General features: G+C 44.0%; 1 protein-coding gene across 4 annotated transcripts in view; it reads right to left on the reverse strand.

Annotated features, from left to right (window-relative positions):
* The window catches only part of N4BP2 (NEDD4 binding protein 2), a 69913-nt gene extending 51483 nt beyond the window's left edge, over window positions 1-18430 (reverse strand). For 3 of the 4 annotated variants that reach the window (XM_054989608.1, XM_054989607.1, XM_054989605.1), the window contains exons 1-2: window positions 18402-18430; window positions 1559-1899 (exon numbers count right to left, since the gene is read on the reverse strand). In XM_054989608.1, coding sequence (XP_054845583.1) covers window positions 1559-1781 — 223 coding nt within the window. In that variant the 5' untranslated portion in view covers window positions 1782-1899; window positions 18402-18430. Of the gene's footprint in view, window positions 1-1558; window positions 1900-4211; window positions 4290-18401 lie in introns of those variants that run through there. The other variant, XM_054989606.1, reaches the window with a different exon arrangement.
* Window positions 18431-22037: the final 3607 nt, after the last annotated feature.

Raw genomic sequence — 22037 nt, forward strand, 5'->3', positions numbered from 1 at the left:
ACTCTGCTGTCACACATTCTCAGCCTAACCTACTTCACGCAGATGATGTAAGGATAATACAGAGAAGAGGAGAATTATGTAAGCTGCGTTGGGTCCCCATTACTGAGAAAGGCAAAGTACATATGAAGTAAATAATAAATGTAGATGATGGGATGGGATGACATATAAAAAGTGAGGTGTGTAGGAGGGCAGGAAGTTGAGAAAGTTGAGCATATGAAGGCTGCCAGGAGGAAAGAAAGAGGAAAGTGATGGACCCAGCAAATGGGCCACAGGGGATATAGGCTGCCGGTAGGAGGGGTAGGAGAAGACAAAGGTGGGTGGGAAGGAGAGAAGGAACCAGGAGAAGAGGAAGAAGGAGAGGCAGGAATGAAATGTCCCCCACAAATTCTTGTGGGTCCCCCATTTGTTGTTTAGGAGAAAAATATGCTGAAAGGGGGCTCAACTCAGCTGAAAAGTGTGACGGACAAGACAAGACAAGGACAAGACAGCAAACGGGGAAATGAATATTTAACAAAAATGGTCAAAAAGGAAGTAAATCACAAGAGAACAACAAAAAGCTTATCTACCAAAGAGACCAAAGCATGTGTTCTATCACTGACAAAACAGCTTGTTCAGGTAAAATACTCTTTTGTTCAATTATTTTGAATGCCAAGATCCCAAAAGAAGTGTGGGAAGACAACTTTTAAATATCTACTGAAGGATTATAAAAATACCACAAAAGAATGAAGCCTGACGATACAGTGCTTACATGAAACGGACCCAGAAAAGACTCCAGAGAGCAGAACAAGAAAAAAATGGATACAGACACGTTTCAAAGCCACATGTGAAAATCAGCTTTGACTAGAAAAGCGGAAGGCCAGTAAAAAGGAAGTTCTAGTTTTGCTTCCAGATTTCGAGCACAGCCAAGGCAAGTCTCGTTCTCACTTCTTCATTTTCGTTATCATCATCACTCCTTCTAAAAGCAAACCTGGTAGTCCTATGTCTATTAGAAGGGCAGGGAAATGAGATTTCTCCATACCAGATATATTGGCGGGGGGGGGGGGGGATTAGCTTGCTGAAGACATGGGGGGGGGGTCATATGAGGCGCTGTGCATTCCTTAATCCCAATTCTGCCCTCTCCCCAAATTCTCCCGTAGAGCATGGGGAAACCATCCAGCACTGTGCAGCTTCAGTTCAGGCTGAGCAGGTCTCTTAACTAGAGTTCGACCATCTTGTGCGGGTGCACTATAGGGGAGGGGAATTTCCTACAGGTCCTCAATTTCTGGGCAACTATTGCTCTTTAGCTACTTCGAACACAGCTCCCTTTCAATTTCCCCAGAAACCTGCAAAGATCAAAAAAAGTTCCAAGTGATAAGATGTACTTGTTCATTTACTCACATACCAGAATGCAGAGATGAGGACAACTATAGCAAAACATACAAATGAGCCAACTCTCTTTAGGTTCACAAAAAGAGATGTGAAACTTTCATTTGCTCATTTCTCAAGATGGACTGCATACTTAAAGGCAAAACTTCTCTCATGAAACCAAGTGTTGGCAAAATAACAGAATCTGATTTACCTCTGAAATCACACTCAGATAGCACCATATAAACAACGGCAGGATCCAAGTCAGAAAACATTTCTGACAGGCTGCTGAAGAGCGCTTCTTTATTGGCCCCGTGAGACGCTTGTGACATGGCAACATCCACTGGGGAGGGCACCGAGCCAGTAATCGCAATCCTTTCCACGCTTACGCTCTTCCTCGAGGGGCTTATGCCAAGACTTTTCTTTTTCTTTGGCATTTTCTTTTTCAAAACAGAAGTTTCCTGTGGGTTTTCTTTTGTCCGTATGACACTGGTTACATCAAGAAGAGCATTTTTTTTAACAGACTGCCTATTCAGATGATGAGCAACTGCAAACCTAAAGTGAAGAGACAGAGATAAGGTCAAGCATTTTAAAATGCAAACTGAATCATCTCGTTTTCATGTTCTTTGTATACTACAAAAAGATCTGGAAGTCTTTTTACTAAAAAGAAATATTTTTAGTTATACAAAAAATAAGCCACTATTAATATTTAAAGAAAATAAAAACGAAACTATATTCTCAAACTAATAAATTTGTTATGTTTGTCTTTTGTTTTCGCTATGAATCACACAAACAGTATTTTGATTATAAGATAACATGGTTTTTGAGCTAATGTGATCCAGTAGATGATCTATTGAAGGAGGACTGTATTTATTATTTGTTTTTTAGAAAAGGTATGCATATACAGATTTGTCTTGAATTTTATACATCTGGAAATATTCAAGTTTATCAACATATCTGAAGAATAAACCATGTTTCTAATTGAGAATGTAAGTTCTTTACTTGACTAGTTAACTTTGCTCTTCCGTTCATTTAATAATAATTATTATTAATTAATAATAATAATAATAATAATAATAATAATAATGTTTTCCCATAGTACTTCAATCTGAGACTTCTCTTTCCCACGCTGTAAAGCAGTGAGCACAACCTGGGGATGCCAGCCTGCAAGATGGACTTGGAGATCATAGCATCACAGGGTTGGAAGGGACCTCCAGGGTCATCTAGTCCAACCCCCTGCACAATGCAGAAAATTCAAAACTACCTCCCCTCCCCACACCACCGGTGACCCTGGTTCCATGCCCAGAAGATACACCACCAGGATCCCTAACCAAATTGGCCTGGGGAAAATTGTTTCCTGACCCCAAAGGTGGCGATCGGCCTTACCCTGGGCATGTAAGAAGGGGCCATGAGAACTAAGCACTGATGTAACCCTTCCTGCCCTCCCTCTCATGATCTGCAAAGGTTTACAGAAGCAGCATTGCTGTCAGAGGGCCATCTAACCTCAAAAAGAAGAAGAGTCTACTAACGTCAAAAGAAGGAGAGTCTACCACCTCCCAAGGAAGCCTGTTCTACTGAGGGATCGCTCTGTCAGGAAGTTCTTCCTAATGTTTAGCCGAAAACTCTTTTGGTTTAATCTCAACCCATTGGTTCTGGTCCGACCTTCTGGGGCAATGGAAAACAACTCCGCGACATCCTCTATATGACTGCCCTTCAAGTACTTGAAGATGGTTATCATATCATCTCAGCTGTCTCCTCTCTAGGCTTAACATTCCAAGACCCTTTTTGCATATACTACTGCCAAGACAAGTCTCCCCCATTCTAAAATTATGCCTTTGATTTTTCTTACTTGCAGAACTTTGCATTTATCTCCGTTGAAATGCATTTTATTTGTTTTAGCTCAGTTTTCCAACCTGTCAAGATCATCCTGTATCCTGACTCTGTCTTCTACCATATTTGCTACTCCTACCAATTCAGTATCCTCTGCAAATTCAACAAGCATTCACTCTATTCCTTCATCCAAATCACTTATAAAAATGTTGAACAGAACAGGTCCCAGGGCTGATATCCCTGAGGCACTCCATTTGTGACTCTTCTCCAAGAGGATGAGGAGCCATTAACAAGCACTCTTTGAGTGTGATCCGTCAACCAGTTACAAATCCACCTAACAGTAATAGGATCCAAACCACATCTTACCTACTTGTCAACAAGGATATTATGTGGAACCTTATCAAAAGCCTTACTGAAATCAAGATAAACTATGTCTACAGCATTCCCCTGATCCAGCAAGGGAGTAACTTTCTCTAAAAAAGAGATAAAAGTTAGTCTGACATGACTTGTTCTTGAGAAACACCATGCTGGCTCTTAGTAATCACAGCCAACCTTTCTAAATGCTCAAGGACTGACTGATGATTTGCTCTAAAACTTTTCCAGGTATAGACGTTAAGCTGACGGGTTGGTAGTTACCTAGATCCTCCTCCTTCCTCTTCTTGAAGACGAGGGCAACATTTGCCCGCCCTCCAGTCTTCTGGCACCTCGCCTGATCTCCCAGAATCACTCGGAATTACAACCGAGGGCCAAGCCAGAAGTGTCTGCTGACACCATTTTAATTGATTTGTAGTTTTTTTAAAAGCAAAGCCACGAGGCTCCCCTCCAAAACAGACATGCCATGCCAAGCCATGGGGCAGCCCTAGATGTGTGGGCTAGTTGTCCAGACAGCTTGCCCAGAGGCACGGCCTTGCTGTCTTGCCCACCATGCCAAGTGGGGGGGGGGAGGGATTGCTTCTCAGCCCTCTGCCCTGCTTTCTTCCTGCTCTTGCCTCCTTTCCTAGGCCCTGCTGCCATCTTCCTCTGTTATCTATACCCACCAAATATGTCCAAGGCACAAGAGATGGCCAGGGTGTTCGCTGGGCCTCAGGGTGTCACTTGGTAATCGTCACTGTGTACAAAAATGTACAGATTTTGTATTATGAGCTACTGTGTCTTCTTTCTTTCTTTCTTTCTTTCTTTCTTTCTTTCTTTCTTTCTTTCTTTCTTTCTTTCTTTCTTTCTTTCTTTCTTTCTTTCTTTCTTTCTTTCTTTCAAAAAGCAGGGTTGAAGTGTTCCTCGGGAAGAGCACAGAGTGAGTCAAGAGCACACACATATCCTGGCGGGGACGGGGGGAGGTTGCATTGTGAAAGCACCCAAATGAAAGCACGGATTCTGCTCCCCTTGCAGACCCTGCCTGGGATTGCATGAATACTAACTTTCTAAACTGGGAACTTTCTAAACTGGAAGGAGCCAGGATGGAAGGGGAGCTAGCATGCCTCCCGCTTCTTCCGCCTGCTGAAGCCCAGCGTGCTCGCCCTGCTCTCCCTCTCCCTGGCCCCTTTGCAAAGAAGCATCGAAGCCCCGCCCAAGCCGTGCGCCCTCCCAGCACGTGGATTCAGCGCTAGGCTGGGCAAGGGGAGGCAGGGCAGGTGGCACGCCTTGGGATCAGGGCGGCCTGGTGAGGGGTGGCTGGGCCGCTGTTTTCTTCCTGTGAAAGGAAGCAAGAGCAGGAGCACACTGGGGCAGCGGCCCATGGAAGGCTCAGGGGCTATCCCTCTCCTCGCCCCCCCACACACACACCGGGGCAAGATGGGAAGGCCACAACTCCGGGCAAGGGGGCCAGCCAGCAAGTCTGCACATCTAGGGCTGCTGAGCTGTGTGCATGTTCTGAAGGGGGGGGGGCCCTCACAGCTCTGTGTTAAAAAACTACAAAACGATTAAAAATGGTGTCAGCATGCATAGGAATAGGGCAGCCATCAGTGCTAGCTTGGCCCTGATCTCCAGATGACAGACATCAGTGCCCTCGGAGAAAACGGCTCCTTTGGAGGGTGGACTCCATGGCACTATACCCTGCCCAAGTCCCTCCCCTTCCTAAACCCCGCCCTCCCCAGGCTCCTCTCCTCTCCCCAGATCTCCAGGAATTTCTCAAACTGGAGCTGACATTAAGACGCTTAAGGTGCTCTGAAGCTCCTGCACCCATTCCTCATGCCTCCCCCCCTCCCGCCAGCCAGGTGAGTGGGGGGGGTGAGGCTGGGTGCGGGGGACTCCCTGCTCCCACCAGAGGCCTGCCGGAGACTTGGAAAGTTGCTAACATTACACTGATACCCAAAGAAGGGCAAGATCTGACACTGGCAAAAAATTATAGACCTGTATCATTGTTGAATAATGACTACAAGCTATTTACCACAAGTTTAGCAGAAAGACTCAAGTATTTTCTCAAAGACTTTCTCCATGATGATCAAAGTGGTTTCCTACCCAAAAGACAATGTCAGAACTGTATTGGAAACAGTGGAATACACAATGAAAAACAAGCAGCTCTAATTTTCTCTAATTTTTCTAATTTTCTTGGGTGCTGAGAAGGCCTTGGACAATTTGAACTGGATTTTCTTGTTTGAAGTTTTTGAAAAGATTCGTTTGTGGAGAATTTTATAAAATGGGTGAAATCAGTTTACACTACACAGCCTGCTAAAATTATTGTTAATGGAGAATTAACTGAACCATGCGAGATTCAAAAAGGAACACGTCAAGGATGTCCATTGTCACTGCTTTGAGTTCCACACTTAAAGAAAACTTTTATAAATAATGATGTATCAATGGTATGTGTCTCCAGATAAATTGACAAAAATGGGTAAAGGTATGTCAAACAAATGCTGAAAATGTGAGAAACATGAAGGAACACTTTATCACTTTTGGTGGACTTGTCTTGAAGCAAAAAAAATTTGGTCACAAATTCATATGGTAAGACAGAAAATTTTGAAGATCAATATGCAACTTAAACCAGAATCCTTTTTCTTGGGACTAATGGACAAACAGTTGGAAAATAAACATGGTACTCTATTTTTATATATGACAACAGCAGCTAGGTTTTTATATGCGCAAAAATGGAAAAGTACAGTACTGCCTTCAATGGATAACTGGATTGTGAAAATGATGTAGTTAGTGGAGGTGGCTAAACTTACAGCTCTGATCAGAGATAAACATTGTCTACTTTTATAGTAAACTGGAAACCCCTTACTGACTTTCTGTGTGAGACAAGAAAAAATGAACTGATGGTTTGTGGATTTGATTTCTAAGAGGATAAATTTGGGAAAACTAAACAGAAGGGGGGCATTATTGAAAACGTAAATTTTGGAGGTATTAAAACTACAAGTATAATGTTTATAAAGATATGATAGGTGTTGTAGAGAAAAATGACTTCTTATATATGTATTTTTTTTCTTTAATTTTTGTTCTCTTCTTTTTCTCTCTTCTTTATTTCTTTTCCTTTTCCCTTTTTATTGGGATTTTAAACTTATCAATAAAATAAAAAGAATTCATGTAAAAAAACTATCTGGCTTACTACTTAACTTTAATGTTATTAACCAGCCAAAATTTCAACTAAAATAGAATAGAGACACTGGTTATATTTCAGAAGTATGGAAATTTGTTCTTTGGTCCCTCCTTTTCAGAATGCCTTTTTTTGAAGATTATGTAACAAAAAGGAAACACCAATGGTATTTTACTCCACAGAGATTATCCAAAATAATCTTAATCAAACTCATGTTGGTATTGCAAGTCTCCTAACACAGACACTTATGGTGGAAATGTGATGGTGCAAAAAAACTTTTTGGGAGATAAGCTAAGGCAGGGCTTAGGCCTTGAAGTTCCACTTGGTCTCAGAATACTGCTACCAAGTTACATCCCCATGGTTCCTAAGAGTTTAGCTATCAGGTGGTGGTTTTAAATTTAAGGGCAGATTTCATTAAATCCGCCCTCCGTGGGGGGGGCCTTCCCTTTCTGGTCGCACTGGGAATGGCATCATGCCCAACATGACAAGGAGGAGCTGCAGAGCAAGTTAAGTTCCCCCGCAAGGTAAGTTCCCCCCAAACCCTCTGGGTTGGGCTCCAAGGGACTTGGCAACCCTAATGCAAAGTGGTATGAGTGCGGAGGAGAAGAGGGGAAGAAGAGGATTCGCAATGCAGTCTGATAGCCTGTATCACTAAAACTACAACGTCTCAACCAGGTTGTAGTTCTGCCTCCACAGCAGCACTGATGTAATTGGACCTCATGGATATGATTGAGGCTTCATGCTGACAGTTCACAGGGCCAGGCTACAAGTGACAAATGACACAGGTTGGACCCTTGTCAGCTTCCCTCAAGTTTTGATGGGGAATGTAGGTGTCCTGGTTTTACAGCTTGGCTCTCCGACTGCTGTCCAATGGACTTTTCAACTGTCACTTGTCCAATATTCCACCAAGCTGCCTACATTTCCCATCAAAACTTGAGGGAAGCTGGCAAGTCTCCAACCTGTGTCATTCGTCACTTGTAGCCTGGCCAATAGTGTTCTGCCAGGTAGATTTCAATGACTTCACTACATGAGTCCAGAAATGCACGAGTTAAAGGTTTACTGATAATCTACTAGTTCAGCATTCCATTACAGGTTCACTGCCAAGCCTAGATTGAATTCTAAGTACAGCCCAGTTCCCACCCCGCTAGCTGCCAGCCTAGCCTAGGTTCCCACTTCCCGTCCCCCAATAGCTACGGTGTGTAAAGCAAAAAGCAAAAGCAAAGTGACTATGAATGAAAGCGGAGAGGATGTTTTAGAAAGTTCAGGTTCCAAGGTTATGTATCCATGACAACGGTTCTTCTTCTCTGGCTGAAAGCTGGAGGCAAACTGATAAATTGGAGACAGACAGATAAGCTCAGGAGGGGGTGCCCCCTCCTCTGCACACTTTCACAGGACAGAGACAGAGGAGACAGCCACAGCTGTCTAAGCACACAATGTCCACTGAGTCCAGCCCTTGGCCCAGGCCCTTACCAAGCAGGTCAGGGGGTTGTCAAGCCCCTGAAGTATGGCAGGGGATGCCAAGACCCTGACAGTAATAAGGTGTGGACTGCTGCGATATCTTTTTTCCATTGTTATTGAAATGTCATCACTTGTTTTTCATAAAGATATACCCTGTTTCCCATATACGGGCTTCAAAGGTCTTTCTTCTAATAACATGTTAGTCATTTTTAGTCCAGAATCAGAAGTCTAAAATCTGCACAGCATTTATTTAAAGCTTGCTTTGAACTACCGTAACTGCTCTTCTAATCTTGCAATTATTATTTCAAGGGTAAGAAAACATTCTCTTAGTCCAGGGGTGGGCAAATTGCAGCCCGCGGGCCACATGCGGCCCGCTACAGAGCCACATGCGGCCCGCCAAGACAGTCACCTACTGGGCACCTGGCACCGAAAGAGCAATACTCTGCAGCTTTTCTCCCTCACACAATAAATAAATTGAATAAAACTACCACTATTTTATTTAATTTATATTTATTGATTTTTATGATATAATTTATACCTTTTCTGAAATGCAAAGTTAACTAATGAATGCAATCATTTTAAAAGGTGCGGCCCTCCGCTAACCTCCGCTCCCACAAAGTGGCTCCCAAGCCAAAACAATTGCCCACCCCTGTCTTAGTCTCTTAGTTACTGTACAATTTTTTTAAAATAGCTGAACTTCTAATTGCCTAATGAGGGTTGTCCAGCTTTCCTAACAATTAAGTGTTCTTCCATATCTTCTCAATTATTTTACTCATTGTTTTGCTCAATTTAAAGCATTTATCTAAGCTGGAAATATTACTATTCCTGTAAAGGATTATTTTACAGAACACTCATCACCAACTGGCACAAATCAACTAAATATGGTGTTAAACATAGAAACAAGCAACAAGAAACCTGTTCTACTCAACGAGCTGTGTTATGTCTATATCCAAGTATCCATGATATCGCCTACTCCGCGGCCCTTTTCTTAATTGCCATTTTTCTTGACAGAACCTTTTTCTGTCTTCATTCCCTTATAAAACTGGGTGTGATCATATTATGATCAAGAATCAGAAAATGAAGCCTGTGAACTATCAGTGTGGTTCCCAAAACCTACTCTGTATGATCAGTTACGTCTTGCCAGCTTCTCACATTCATCTTTAACTTAAATAGCTGCTGCAGCGGAGAGGCCTTTATTACGTTGCATACTACCAAATATGTTCTAAACAGACAGTACAAGTGCTGAACTTGCGAGCGATACTCAGTTCTTTGCACAAATTCTGCGATAGACAAACCTCAAGGTTTTAAAAGGAAATGCTGGCTTTGACCTACAAAACCCTACGCGCTTGGGACTTCCGGTTTGGGATCCATGGAGGTCTAACGCAGCTCTAAGTGCAGAGCTGACCGGGCTGCCGTTTCAGCGGCCGGAGGGGCACAAATAGCCCCCGGCCACCTGCTCTCAGGCGGAGAACAGGCAAAGAACGCTCAAAGACCTCAGGGCGCATTGATCTCGGGCGAGGGGGGGTTCTGCGCTAAGGATTCTCTCTCGACCCTTGAGGTCCCACCCTTTGACAGGTCGGCATAGATCTCTGCGACAGACCCGGGGCCAGTGCGGCTGGCATAAGACCTTCGTGCCCAAGCTTCAACAGGGGGAAAACAAACGGAAAGAGAACTTAAGATTGAAGCAGTGATTACAACCCAGAAAGACGTTTGAAAAGGTAAAGATCACTATCTCCTGAATTGGGATGGATTGTTAAAAGTAACGAAGTTTTAAAAGGACTTTTTAAACTGCAACAGACTTACTATAAGGAGGGGGAAACCCGGCAAGAAATAGATTCCAAAAAGGACTAAGTAAAAAGAAGTAATTTCAGAAAAGAGACATTTGTTTATCATACCTGTGGTTGAGAATCGATAGCAGGCTGTGGGAAAACTTCTACCATCGCGAGAGCTGCAGCGGAGAGTCGGGAAACAGGAAGTACGTAATAGTGATAGAGTCGCCAGAAGGAGACGGCCCCTACTGGAAGACAGGAAGAAGGGCATCGCCATTTTTGAACAGGGAAGGGCTTTGGCTTCAGCAAGGGCGGAAGTAGGACATCTTGGATTACAAAAGGGTACAGAGAAACCATAGAGAAAAGACGCCCGACATTTTGGATTTTTGAAGCGATTTTTGTTCATTTAAAGGACCGGGACTTTTAAATTAATTAAAAGGACTACCAATTTGGACGCCACGGAGCTAAGAAAACGTGCAGACTCGTGGGAGCGAGGTAAATCAAGCCCCACGATGTCGAAGAAAGAGTGGCAAGCAGCCATAGAGAACTTGGACAAAAAATTTTGTGAAATGCTAAAGGAGCTTAAAGAAACAAAATTGGAGTTGGTGAAAGAAGTCAAAGATGTCAAAGAGACAGTTAAAAATGAGCTGGCAGAAGTAAAAAAGGGAATGGAGACGATACAAACCGACCTGCAGGCAGCGCAGCAAAAAGTTAACGATGTGGAGAAGGCGATGGACAACCTTACAGAGATGCAGCGAACGGACATGAGAGTAATGAGGGGAAGAATGGCAGTTGCGGAGAGTAAATATATGGAAAAGCAGCTGAGGTTTCGAGGTTTGTTGGAAGTAGAAGGAAAGACAGCACAAGAACAGGTGACTGAAGTGTTAGCTGAATACCTGGAAAAGGAGGAGGAGGAGGTTGTGGCTTTCCTAGATGTGGTGTACCGAATAAATTCCAGATTTGCGACCCAGAGAAAGGTACCAAGGGATGTGATAGTGCAATTTACGACAAGGAATGTAAGGGAAATGATAGTGACTAAGCAATTTCAAGATCCATTGATAGTTGATGGCAAGACAATTATCATCATGAAGGAGTTACCCAGATCGGTGCTCTTGGACCGGAAAAAATACAAAGTGTTAGTCCAGACTTTGAAAGACATGAAAGTAAGATACAGATGGGAATTACCGGAAGGGATATCTTTTGAATTTGGAGGGGTAAGAAAGCGCATCAGATCTGAATTGGAAATGGAAAGGTTCATGATGGACAATGAAAAAGACTTACCAACAACAAGGCTTTGAATATGGAGTGCAAAGTTTTATCGTGGAATGTAAATGGACTTAACTCACCTAATAAGCAAAAAAGTATTTTCCACTGGCTATTAAAACAGAAATGTGATATAGTTTGCTTACAAGAGACTCATATTAGAAATCAGGATGTAAAATACCTTAAAGTAAGTAAATTGGGCATTGAATTTGTAGCGGCCTCAAAAAAGAAAAAAAGGGGAGTGGTACTATATATAAAAGAAGAGCTGCAACCAAAGGTGATAATTAGAGATGGGGAAGCCAGATTTATAGCAGTGGAATGCATTTGGAACTTAAAGAAAGTGTTGGTGATTGGAATATATGCGCCTAATGGAGCTAAAGAGTGCTTTTTTGAGGATTTAAAGAAGCAACTAGATGAACTTTCATATGATCAGATAATACTTGCAGGAGACTTCAATGGAGTTACGAATTTGGAACAAGACAAGAAATCAGCCACTACACAAAAGAAAAGAGGATTATTACCAAAGACTTTTTTTGGATTAATGCAACAGGAAGCGTTGGAAGATGTGTGGAGAACGCAGAATCCCACAATCAGACAGTATACCTTTTTCTCTGCAAGACACTCTACCTTATCGCGTATTGATATGATCTGGGCCTCAAAGGACTTAGTACTTTGGACTAAGGAAGTAGAAATAATGCCTATGGTAGGCTCAGATCATAACCCAATTATGTGGAAATTTGGAAAAAGAACTAAGAGAAAAGGATGGAGAATAAATGAGGATTTGTTGCAAGAGGGAGAAAATATGGAAATGTTGAGAAGGGAGACTAAATTCTTCATACAGTACAACATGAATCAAGAAGTACCAACCAACAAGGTATGGGACACGTACAAGGCAGTAATCAGAGGTGTATTAATGGACTTAAATGGAAGACTCCGAAGGAAAAAAGAGGAGAAGAGACAGGAGATTATGGAAAAAATAAAAGCCAAAGAAATCCAGTTGAAGAAAAGACCAGGGAAAAAGAAAATATATCAGGACATTAAAATCCTTCAGGAGCAGTTGACGGCTATGAATAATAAAGAATTGGAATGGAATCTGAAAAGACTGAATCAAAAGTCGTTTGAAGGGGCGAACAAACCTGGGAAATTTTTGGCATGGCAATTGAAGAAAAGAAAGGAGAAAAAGATAATAAATAAAATATGTGATGACAATAAAGTACACCTGGAACAGGTCGCTATTAGCAGAGCCTTTTATAAATTTTACGCTAAATTGTATGATAAGAAAGAAGTGAATAAAGATGCGATAGCCGCATATCTGGAGAAAATGAAGCTGCCAGTAATGTCTGAGGAGTGGAGAGTTAAACTAAACAGTGAAGTAACAGAAGAAGAGATAAGGAAGGCAATACAGTCAACAAACTTGGGAAAAGCGCCAGGGCCTGATGGACTCACAGCTAAGTTTTACAAGGCAATGGCCAATGAACTGGTACCGTTTTTAAAAGAGGTGATCAATGGTGTTATGAGGGACCAAAGGATCCCAGATACCTGGAGTGAAGCAAATATATCATTGATCCCCAAAGAAGGACAGGACTTGACCAATGTTAAAAACTACAGACCTATCTCTTTACTTAATAATGACTACAAGGTTTTTGCAAAGATCTTGGCGGAGAGAATAAAGGGGTGGCTAGCCGAAGTTATTGGAGAAGAACAAGCAGGCTTTTTACCAAATAGACAAATCAGAGACAACCTAAGGACAGTCATAAACGCTATAGAATACTATGACAGGCGATGTGATAAGGAGGTTGGTTTCTTTTTTGTAGACGCTGAAAAAGCATTTGACAATTTGAACTGGGACTTTATGTTTGCCACCATGGAACAGCTACAAATGGGGGAAAGGTTCATAAGAGCAGTGAGAGAAATTTATAGAGACCAGAGTGCAGCAATTGTGGTGAATGACGAGCTGACTAAAAAACTGATTATTGGAAAGGGTACAGGACAAGGTTGCCCGCTATCCCCATTGTTGTTTATTTTGGTTCTTGAAATTTTGATGATGCAGATTAGAAAAGATAATGCAATCCGTGGTATAAAGATAAAAGACTTTTCCTATAAGGTCAGAGCGTTTGCAGATGATATAATGTTAATTGTGGAAGATCCAATTGAAAACATGCCTAAGGTAATAGAAAAAATAAAAGAGTTTGGAGACTTGGCAGGTTTCTATGTAAACAAAAAGAAATCAAAGATTTTATGTAAGAATATGATTAAACAAAAGCAACAGTTATTAACGGAAATAACAGACTGTGAGGTAACAAGTAAGGTGAAGTACTTGGGAATTGAATTGACTGCAAAAAATATAGATCTATTTAAGAATAACTATGAGAAATTATGGACTCAAATAGAGCATGATTTGATCAAATGGAATAGGCTGAACTTGTCATGGTTGGGAAGAATTGCAGTAATCAAGATGAACGTGTTACCAAGAGTTATGTTTCTGTTACAGACGATACCAATCATTAGGGACTCCAAGCAATTTGATAAATGGCAGAGGAAAATATCAGAGTTTGTGTGGGCAGGCAGGAAGCCTCGAGTGAAAATGAAAGTGTTACAGGATGCAAAAGAAAGAGGGGGAATGCAACTGCCCAACTTGAGACTTTATTATGATGCAATCTGTCTGGTATGGTTGAAGGATTGGATCACATTGAAAAATCGCAAACTGCTGGCCTTAGAGGGATACAAAAAATTATTTGGATGGCATGCATACCTATGGTATGATAAAGTAAAAGCAGATTCTATGTTCCTGCATCACTATATTCGGAGAAGCCTCTTCACAATTTGGAAGAAGTACAAAGAATACCTACAAGAAGGAATTCCCTCCTGGGTGGTTCCATATGAAGTAATAGATCCAAGAACGGTCGATAATGAACAACAGTGTTTAACGTATAAGGAGATAACTCAAATAGAATCCTTTAAAATAAGAATAAGAACGCAACAAGAGATGTCTCCAAACTACGACTGGTTTCAATATAGACAAGTTAGAGATCTTTATTACTCAGACTGTGCGAACGGAGGGATAAGGATGGAAGACTCAGAATTAGAGAAAGTAATTTTACAAGAAGACCAAAAGGAAATTTCTAAGGTCTACAAAGTGTTGTTAAAATGGTATACTGAAGATGAGACAGTTAAAGTGCAAATGGTGAAGTAGGCTATAAACTTTAACAAAGAAATAACAATGGAGGCGTGGGAATACTTGTGGAAACATACATTGAAAATCACGACATGTACCAATATTAAAGAGAATATTTACAAAATGATTTACTGTTGGTATCTGACGCCAAAGAAGATTGCGCTAGGGAACTCGAATATGTCTAATAAATGCTGGAAATGTAAAAAACATGAGGGATCAATGTATCATATGTGGTGGACTTGCGAGGTAGCTAGGCAGTACTGGGGGGAAATAAGAGTAATGAGTGAGATTTTACAATTTCAAGTTAACAAGAACCCAGAACTCCTGCTACTGAACTTGGGAATGGAAGACATCCCAGCACAACATAGGACATTGATATTCTATATGACGGCAGCAGCCAGACTTTTGTATGCGCAGAAGTGGAAAGTACAAGAAGTGCCAACTACTGAGGACTGGATTTACAAATTGCTGTACATGGCGGAGATGGACAAAATGACAAGAAAACTGAGAGACCTTGATCCAGGGCAGTTTAACACGGACTGGGGAAAGCTGAAACAATATTTGGTGAAAAAATGGGAGGTGGGAGGAGAACTGTGGCAGTTTGAAAATTATTGAGGTACACAGGAGGAGAGAAGTGACTATACCGAGGGGGTGGAGAGTTAATGGAAAAATTCTAAGCAACTTTATATGATTTTTAAGTATTATATTAAGTAGCAATAGCGTTGATACTATGAGAATTAATGGGATAGAAATTAACTAATCTATATTTTTTGGAAAGATAACCGTATAACATAGAGTGAATATATACATACATACGTAAATTCAAAGATAGGTCTAATTGTTAGACTTATGGTATATGTATAGATAAAGAACAACATATAGAACAGAAGCCTAAGCAAATGACAATAAGTGTGTATAATAAGTATGTGTATAGAAGTATTGGAATTGATGTATAAAGGGGGGCAAATTGTTTGTCCCATATTGAAGAGAATAGAAGGAGTAAGATAAAACACAGGTTATCAAAATGAATATTATTAGTAGTTTTAATGAAGAAGATAGATTAAGAGGATTTTATTTATATGACAATTTATATGACAATTTAAATGTGAAAGGAAGTGGAAATAGTGCTTAGAAGAATCTGAAAGTATATTATAATAAACAAATAAAATAAATATGAAGGAGTAGAGCGAAAGTGGATAGGGGGTTGGAAAACTGTTGGAAGTCAATAAAAAGGGGGGGAGAAAGGGAGGGGGTTAGAATTAGAAAAAATTAAAGAATGTGATTATAATTGTTATTATATGTTTCTAATCCAATAAAAATTCTTTAAAAAAAAAAACCCTACGCGCTTGGGGAGAAGGATATCTGATGGACCACCTACTCAAGTATAAACTTCGACATTTTTTAAGACCCGTCTCCTGGTAGTCCTTGCCTTCAGAGGCTAAGTAGATGGCAATCAGAAACAGGATCTTTTCTGGAGTGGTGCTTCCACAAAGACATTTGCTTGGCACCAGCCTTGCTATCTTTTCAGTTCTAGATTAAAACAGATTTTTTTAAAAAAATCTTTCTGCTGCTATTATAATTTTATTGGATGGGTTTTATAATTTGATAAATGCATGAATCAGTGAAGATGCTTGCAGAGAGGCACTTACTTAGCAAGTAAGTTCAGATAAGTCATGTAAGACAGCCAAGACCCATCTCGCAAGGGGGTGGGGGAGAGACATCACTTATACATGCGTTAGGAGGTAGTGTGCTGTAGTGGTTATCCCATTCTGTCATGGAAGCTTGCTGGGCGACTGTGGGCCTGTGACATACTCTCAGCCTAATTTACATCATGGGGTAATTGTGAGGATGAAACGGAGGAGAATAATGTAAGCTGTTCTCATTGGAGACAGACAGATAGACAGACAGACAGACAGAGTTACGCGGCCCAGCTTAGATGCTACTGGTGAGTATGGTTTTCCCCACTTCACAGCACCCAGGTTTCCCTTGACTTTTCTGCCGTTTGTTCCGAATTGGCTTTGCTGCATGTCTTCCCACAGACCCCTGTCAGGGGCTATTACCTTAAATAGCCACATAGAGAATTCAATTGAATTCAGGCCACACATTAACCACAAAACCACAAGGATGTGTGAAGAATGATCGGTCTCTTTTATGTTCACTCAGTACAGCTACCAGTCTTCTGACTGAACAGAGGTCCAAAAATTAATTCATTCCATGTACTGACTGATTTCTATGGGGAATGCCAGTGTTCTGTGTATCATCGCAGTTTAATCAGATCTACAGCGATCAGATTATTTTAAAATAAATGTTTTAATTAATACATCGACTGTTTATTGGCTGGGAAATACAAGGTTTCACTTCGGACCTGGGAAAAACAAACCAGGCCTCAAACCTCTTAAGAGGCCAAAGGTTGTGCTCAGCAAACCCGGCATATTTTGAGGAGGCGTTTCAGTCATCAAGCAGCGCTCTGATTTGGCGGCTAATACATTGTTTTACTTCTGTCAAAGAGGTTTTAATCTCCCGTAGCAGTTTAAAGTAATGTCCTTTCACAAGTGGTCCAAATGAATGCAACTTCCATGCACGGCCAGGGTGGGGGATTTGACATAGCCATATACTGCTATAACTGTGTATCAACAGGTATGTCAGTCACTGATTTTTTTTAAAAAAAAAAAACATCCCATGGTGTGTGTGGGAGGGCATCAGTCAGAGAGAAATGTGGGCAAACCTCAAGTGGCAACTTTATTGAAGTGAAAAAGTCATTCCCTTTTATCCAAGAGGTGGCCCATCAAGAAAGGACTCATTGTCCTTTCTCAGGTGTAGCGATTAAGAGTGCCAGGACTCTAACCTGGAGAACCGGGTTTGATTGCCCACTCCTCCGCTTGAAGCCAGCTGGGTGACCTTAGGTCAGTCACAGCTCTCTCAGAGCTCTCTCAGCCCCACCCACCTTGCAGAGTGTTTTGTTGTGGGGATGACAACAACATTCTTGGTAAACCACTCTGAGTGGGCGTTAAGTTGTCCTGAAGGGCGGTATAAAAATTGAATGTTGTTGTTGTTGTTATTGTCAAGTTCATGGAAGCACGCAAATATTTCCTTATTTTTACAATCTTTTGGATTGTAATCTGTAAATTTGTTTGATCAAGTCTGTTTTTCAATCTGGTGTTATGTTGTTTCAGAATGCCTTAAACACAGTTTACATACTTTGATGATCAAACACTGGCTACTTAACTGTGAGTGGAATGAGCCTGAGAGGGTACAGCTGGTGTTGTTAGATCCTGGGACTGCGTTGTGGGAGAGAATAACACAATCGGCCCCCATATTCTCTCCAACAGCACAATCACTTGTTCACCTTCCGACATCACAGATGCCATCAAGTGTCAGCAACGCCCTTCAACTCTCTCTACTGGGCAAGCAGGTTAGCCTGCCGCTCCCAGACGAATGAAGGGATATAAATCTGATACCCAAAATCACAACATTCAGAAACCAGGTGGAGGGAGGGCCTTTCAGTCTGCCAGGGAGTCCCATCGCTGACCCAAGAGTAGCAGTTTTCAGGCAGAGAAACTTCAAAGCAAATTACAAGGTGAGATGGCTGAACTTGAGTTTATTTGCGAATCTGGAACCGTGGACCCCCCTCCCCCCCCCAGGCTGAATCTGCATATAGAAGTTTTCTGGCACTCCAGGTGCCAATTTTCTGCACTTTGCACCGGGGCTCCTCTGTCAAGCGAATCTCACGCATTCTATCAACCTTCCCGACACTGCCATTTACAGTCTCTCTCCCACCCTCTGACTGTGCCCTGACCTGGACGGCCCAGGGGAGCCGGAGCCTGCTGGGCCTCAGAAGCTGGGAAGGGAGGCTGGCAACGAAGGCCCGCCTTGCACAGAGGCAGGCAGCGGCAGACCACCCCCCCCCGGGGGTCGCCGCCACTCAGCGCTGACTTGAGGGCACTCTCCTCCACTCCACCCCCCCCCCCCGGGCTGCAGCCGGAGCGCCTCTCCCTCCCTCCCTCCCTCCCCCCCCCCGACTCGTGAACGCGCCCACCTGGGCCGCCCGCCGGGCTCGCCGCCGCCGCTGCTGCTGCACCCGCACCTGCCCACGGCCGCCCCCGGCGCTCGGCCTGAGAAGCCCCGCAGCGCCCCGAGCGCCGCCCCGAGCGAGCAGCCCTGCCCGCGCCGCAGGGAGGGAGGGAGGGAGGGAGGCCGCCGCCGCCGCCGCCCTCGGGGCACGAAGCGCCGGGGGGAGACGCAGCGCCGACGCCGCCCGCCCGAGCCCTTTCCCCGACGGGCCTCAGGCAGGAGCGGGCGAGCAAGGCCCGGCCTGGCCCGCCCCCCGCCCACCCGCCGGCCCGCCCGCCCGCCCGGCGCCCCCCTCAGCCTGCCCGGCCGCCCCCCTCGGCCTCCGGGCGCGCCTCTCCGGCCCCGCCGCCCTTTACCTCAGGGGGGCCGCCGCCGCCGCCGCCGCCGCCGCCGCCGCCTCCTCCTCCTCCTCCTCGGCGCGAGGGCCGCTCGCCGTCCGACGCTGCCGGGAACAGGCGAGAGGCGAGAGGCGAGGCAGGCCCGGCGCGCAGCGGGGACACAGCGCCGCTCCCCGGCCGGCAGGCGAACAGCCGCGGCGGAGGGCCCTGGAGCGGCGCCCGGCCCGCCTCGGCCTTTGCGCCTCAGGGGGCGAGTCGTGCCCCGGGACATGTGCAGAGGGCGGGCGCCGGCGCCGGCGCCCCGCCGTTCCCGAGGCTTTGAGGGCAGAGGAGACGCCATGGGGGAAACGGCGGCGCCTGGCAGCTCAGCGCTTGCCCGTGAGCTCTCCGTGGTGCGCGGAGCCCCGGAACGGAAAGAACCGCAGAACAGCCCTTGTAAAAGTGTGCGCCGCCCGCTTGGCCCTGTTAGCAATGCCCCCTTGCCTCGGAGGCCCTCTCTGGGTGACTGCAACGCTCCTCGCAGTCCAGCTTAGGGTTGCCAGCCTCCGGGTAGTGCCTGGAGACCTCCCGGAATTACAACTGGTCTCCAGGCCAGGGGCCGTCAGAACTAAGCCCTCCCTCTCATGCGAAGGCCTAGGTTCACAGAATAAGCATTGCTGCCAAATGGCCTTCTGGCCTTTATATGACAGCCCTTCAAGTACTTGAAGATGGTTATCATCTCACCTCTCAGCGGTCTCATCTCCAGGGTAAACATTCCGAGGTCCTTCAGCCTTTCCTCAGAGGACTTGGTCTCCAGACCCCTCACCATCTTCGTTGCCCTCCTCTGGACACGTTCCACCTTGTCTCTCTCCTTCTGAAATTGTGGGGCCCAAAACCCAACACAGTACTCTAGGTGAGGTCTAACCAGAGCAGGGTAGAGCGATACCATCACTTGGCATGAACTGGGCACTATGCTTCTGTTGACACAGCCCTTTTAGCTACCACATCACACTGCTGACTCATGCTCAGTGTATGGTCTACTAAGACCCCTGGATCCTTTTCACACATACTACTGCCAAAACAAGTCTACCCCATTCTATAATTACGCCTTTGATTTTTCTTACCTAAATGCAGAACTTTGCATTTAGGTAAGAAAAATCTGGTAAAGAAAAATCTGTTGAAATTCTTCTTCTTTTTTTTTAGCCCAGTTTCCCACCCTGTCAAGATTATCCTGTATCCTCCTAACTCTGTCTTCTACCATATTAGATCAGCATTCATGGTAATAGAAAGTTACCCCTAAATAATAACATCTGATTTCAAAAGAGGGATCGTTACAAAAACTGAGTGAACTAGTTAGAAGGAAGCTGAAAGGGAAATACCAGAGAGTCGTAGCCTAAGAGGATACTTTGAAGCTATTTCAAACCAATTTTTTTTTTATCATCTCAACACATGGGAAAAAACACTGGAGGGATTTCATCAGCAACTTCAGCAACTTCCACCCCATAATCAACCTGACCATGAATCAATCCACGCAAGAAGGACATTTTCTAGACACCACTGTACAAATACATGATGGGTGATTAAGAACCTTATACTGGAAACCAACTGATTGGCAAACGTATCTACAGGCTTCCGGTCGCAAACCATCCGTCGTCTTAGTCTACAGACCAACTTCAGGTAACAACCTCATCTGTTCCAGTCCCTCCGACAGCGATTCTCACCTGCAGAGTCTGCTACTGACATTTTTGGAACTACAGTACCCACCTGATGTTGTAAGGTAACAGCTAGAATAGTACCAAGGGGTTACCTGCTACAAGACAGGCCGCACTGGAACAACAATAGAACACTGCTGAGGGTCACACACAGCTCTCAGCTCAAACTAGCTCACTGCATCCTTGGTGAGTTGCAAGCTATGCTCGACCATGCTGGACTGCTCCCTCACAAGCATCGGGAGGCAAACCTTTTCTTGCTCACACACAGCCCCCTAATCTTGAACAACTTCTCACGCACAACAACGTACTTCCTAACATGGGCACAGACTCTGGGATCAGGGCATGCAATAAACCAAGATGTCAACTCTGTCCCCATATTCAGTCCATGTAGCACCATTGTGGAAGAAACCCCCAGAAGGATTAGGCAACAGCATTGTCAGGTGATCCAATTCAGGCTTCAAGCATACATGTATATATAAATTCTGCATAATGGGTGCAGAATTAATTCTGCATAAATGGGTGCAGAATTATTTCCTTGTGACCTTTTAAGGAAGGGTTAAAGGAGCTGCCAGAGTGCCAGATGGACATAGTAGTCCCAGGCCAGCATGACCTAACAGATTGCCAGGTGTTGCTGGTCCTGGAAGCTGGCCTGGTAAGCAGAGGCCCAGTATATAGCACCAGGAGGAAGAAAACTGGCCAGGCTGTCCGCATTGGAGCTACTCAGGGGCATGATGGATAGTGTGGTTTGGTTTCTCCTGTGGTAAAGGAATGCTGTTTTTTTCCTTCTCAGTTACAAGTCTCTCTTGCCTCAAGTGAGTTTCCTTGACTTCCCAGATCCTTGGAAGAACCCATGCCTCTCGCAGAAGTCTCCGACAGCACAGTCACTGGGCCTAGCAATATACCCTCACAGTTTTATTCACTTGTTCATCTCCCAGTGCTATAGATACTATCAAGTGTCAGCAATGTCCTTCCATGTTTTATATTGGACAAACAAGTCAGTCCCTATGCAAAAGAATAAATGCTACACCCCCTTTAACTTCTGAGTGGGACATAAAAGCTCAGGGATCTCCATTCTTTGTATCTGACAAAGAGAGCCTTGACTCTCAAAAACTTGTACCCTGAAAATCTTGTCGGTCTTTTAAGGTGCTACTGGACATGAATCTTGCTATTTAAACCCACATCAATTCAAGCCTAGATAGAATGTATTCCATATTAGGAAATGTAGTGCCAAGTAGGGGTGTGCAATTCGGTAATCTGATTCGGTTAAAATTACCGAATCAGACCGGTCTCGATATTTTTTGGTATTACCGAAACTTTTTCTGAATACCGAAAATTTTCCAGTAATACCGAATCAGAGATTGCTGAATCAATTCGGTATGTTTCGGTTCAATTCGGCAATCAAAGAATCGCCATTTTGTTAGCCGTTTGCATTTGCAAGTGGCTAGCAAAATTCTGCAGGAAGCTACAGCTTCCTGCAGGCTCTTTGAAGGGGGGGGAAGTGAGTGACTCACTACCTCCTCCTCACCCCTCCCCTCTTGCTAGAAAAGGCGAGAATCTTTGCAAGCTGCTTGC

This window comes from Eublepharis macularius, chromosome 10 (genome assembly GCF_028583425.1).
Source record: "Eublepharis macularius isolate TG4126 chromosome 10, MPM_Emac_v1.0, whole genome shotgun sequence".
NCBI classification, from domain to species: Eukaryota; Metazoa; Chordata; class Lepidosauria; order Squamata; family Eublepharidae; genus Eublepharis; species Eublepharis macularius.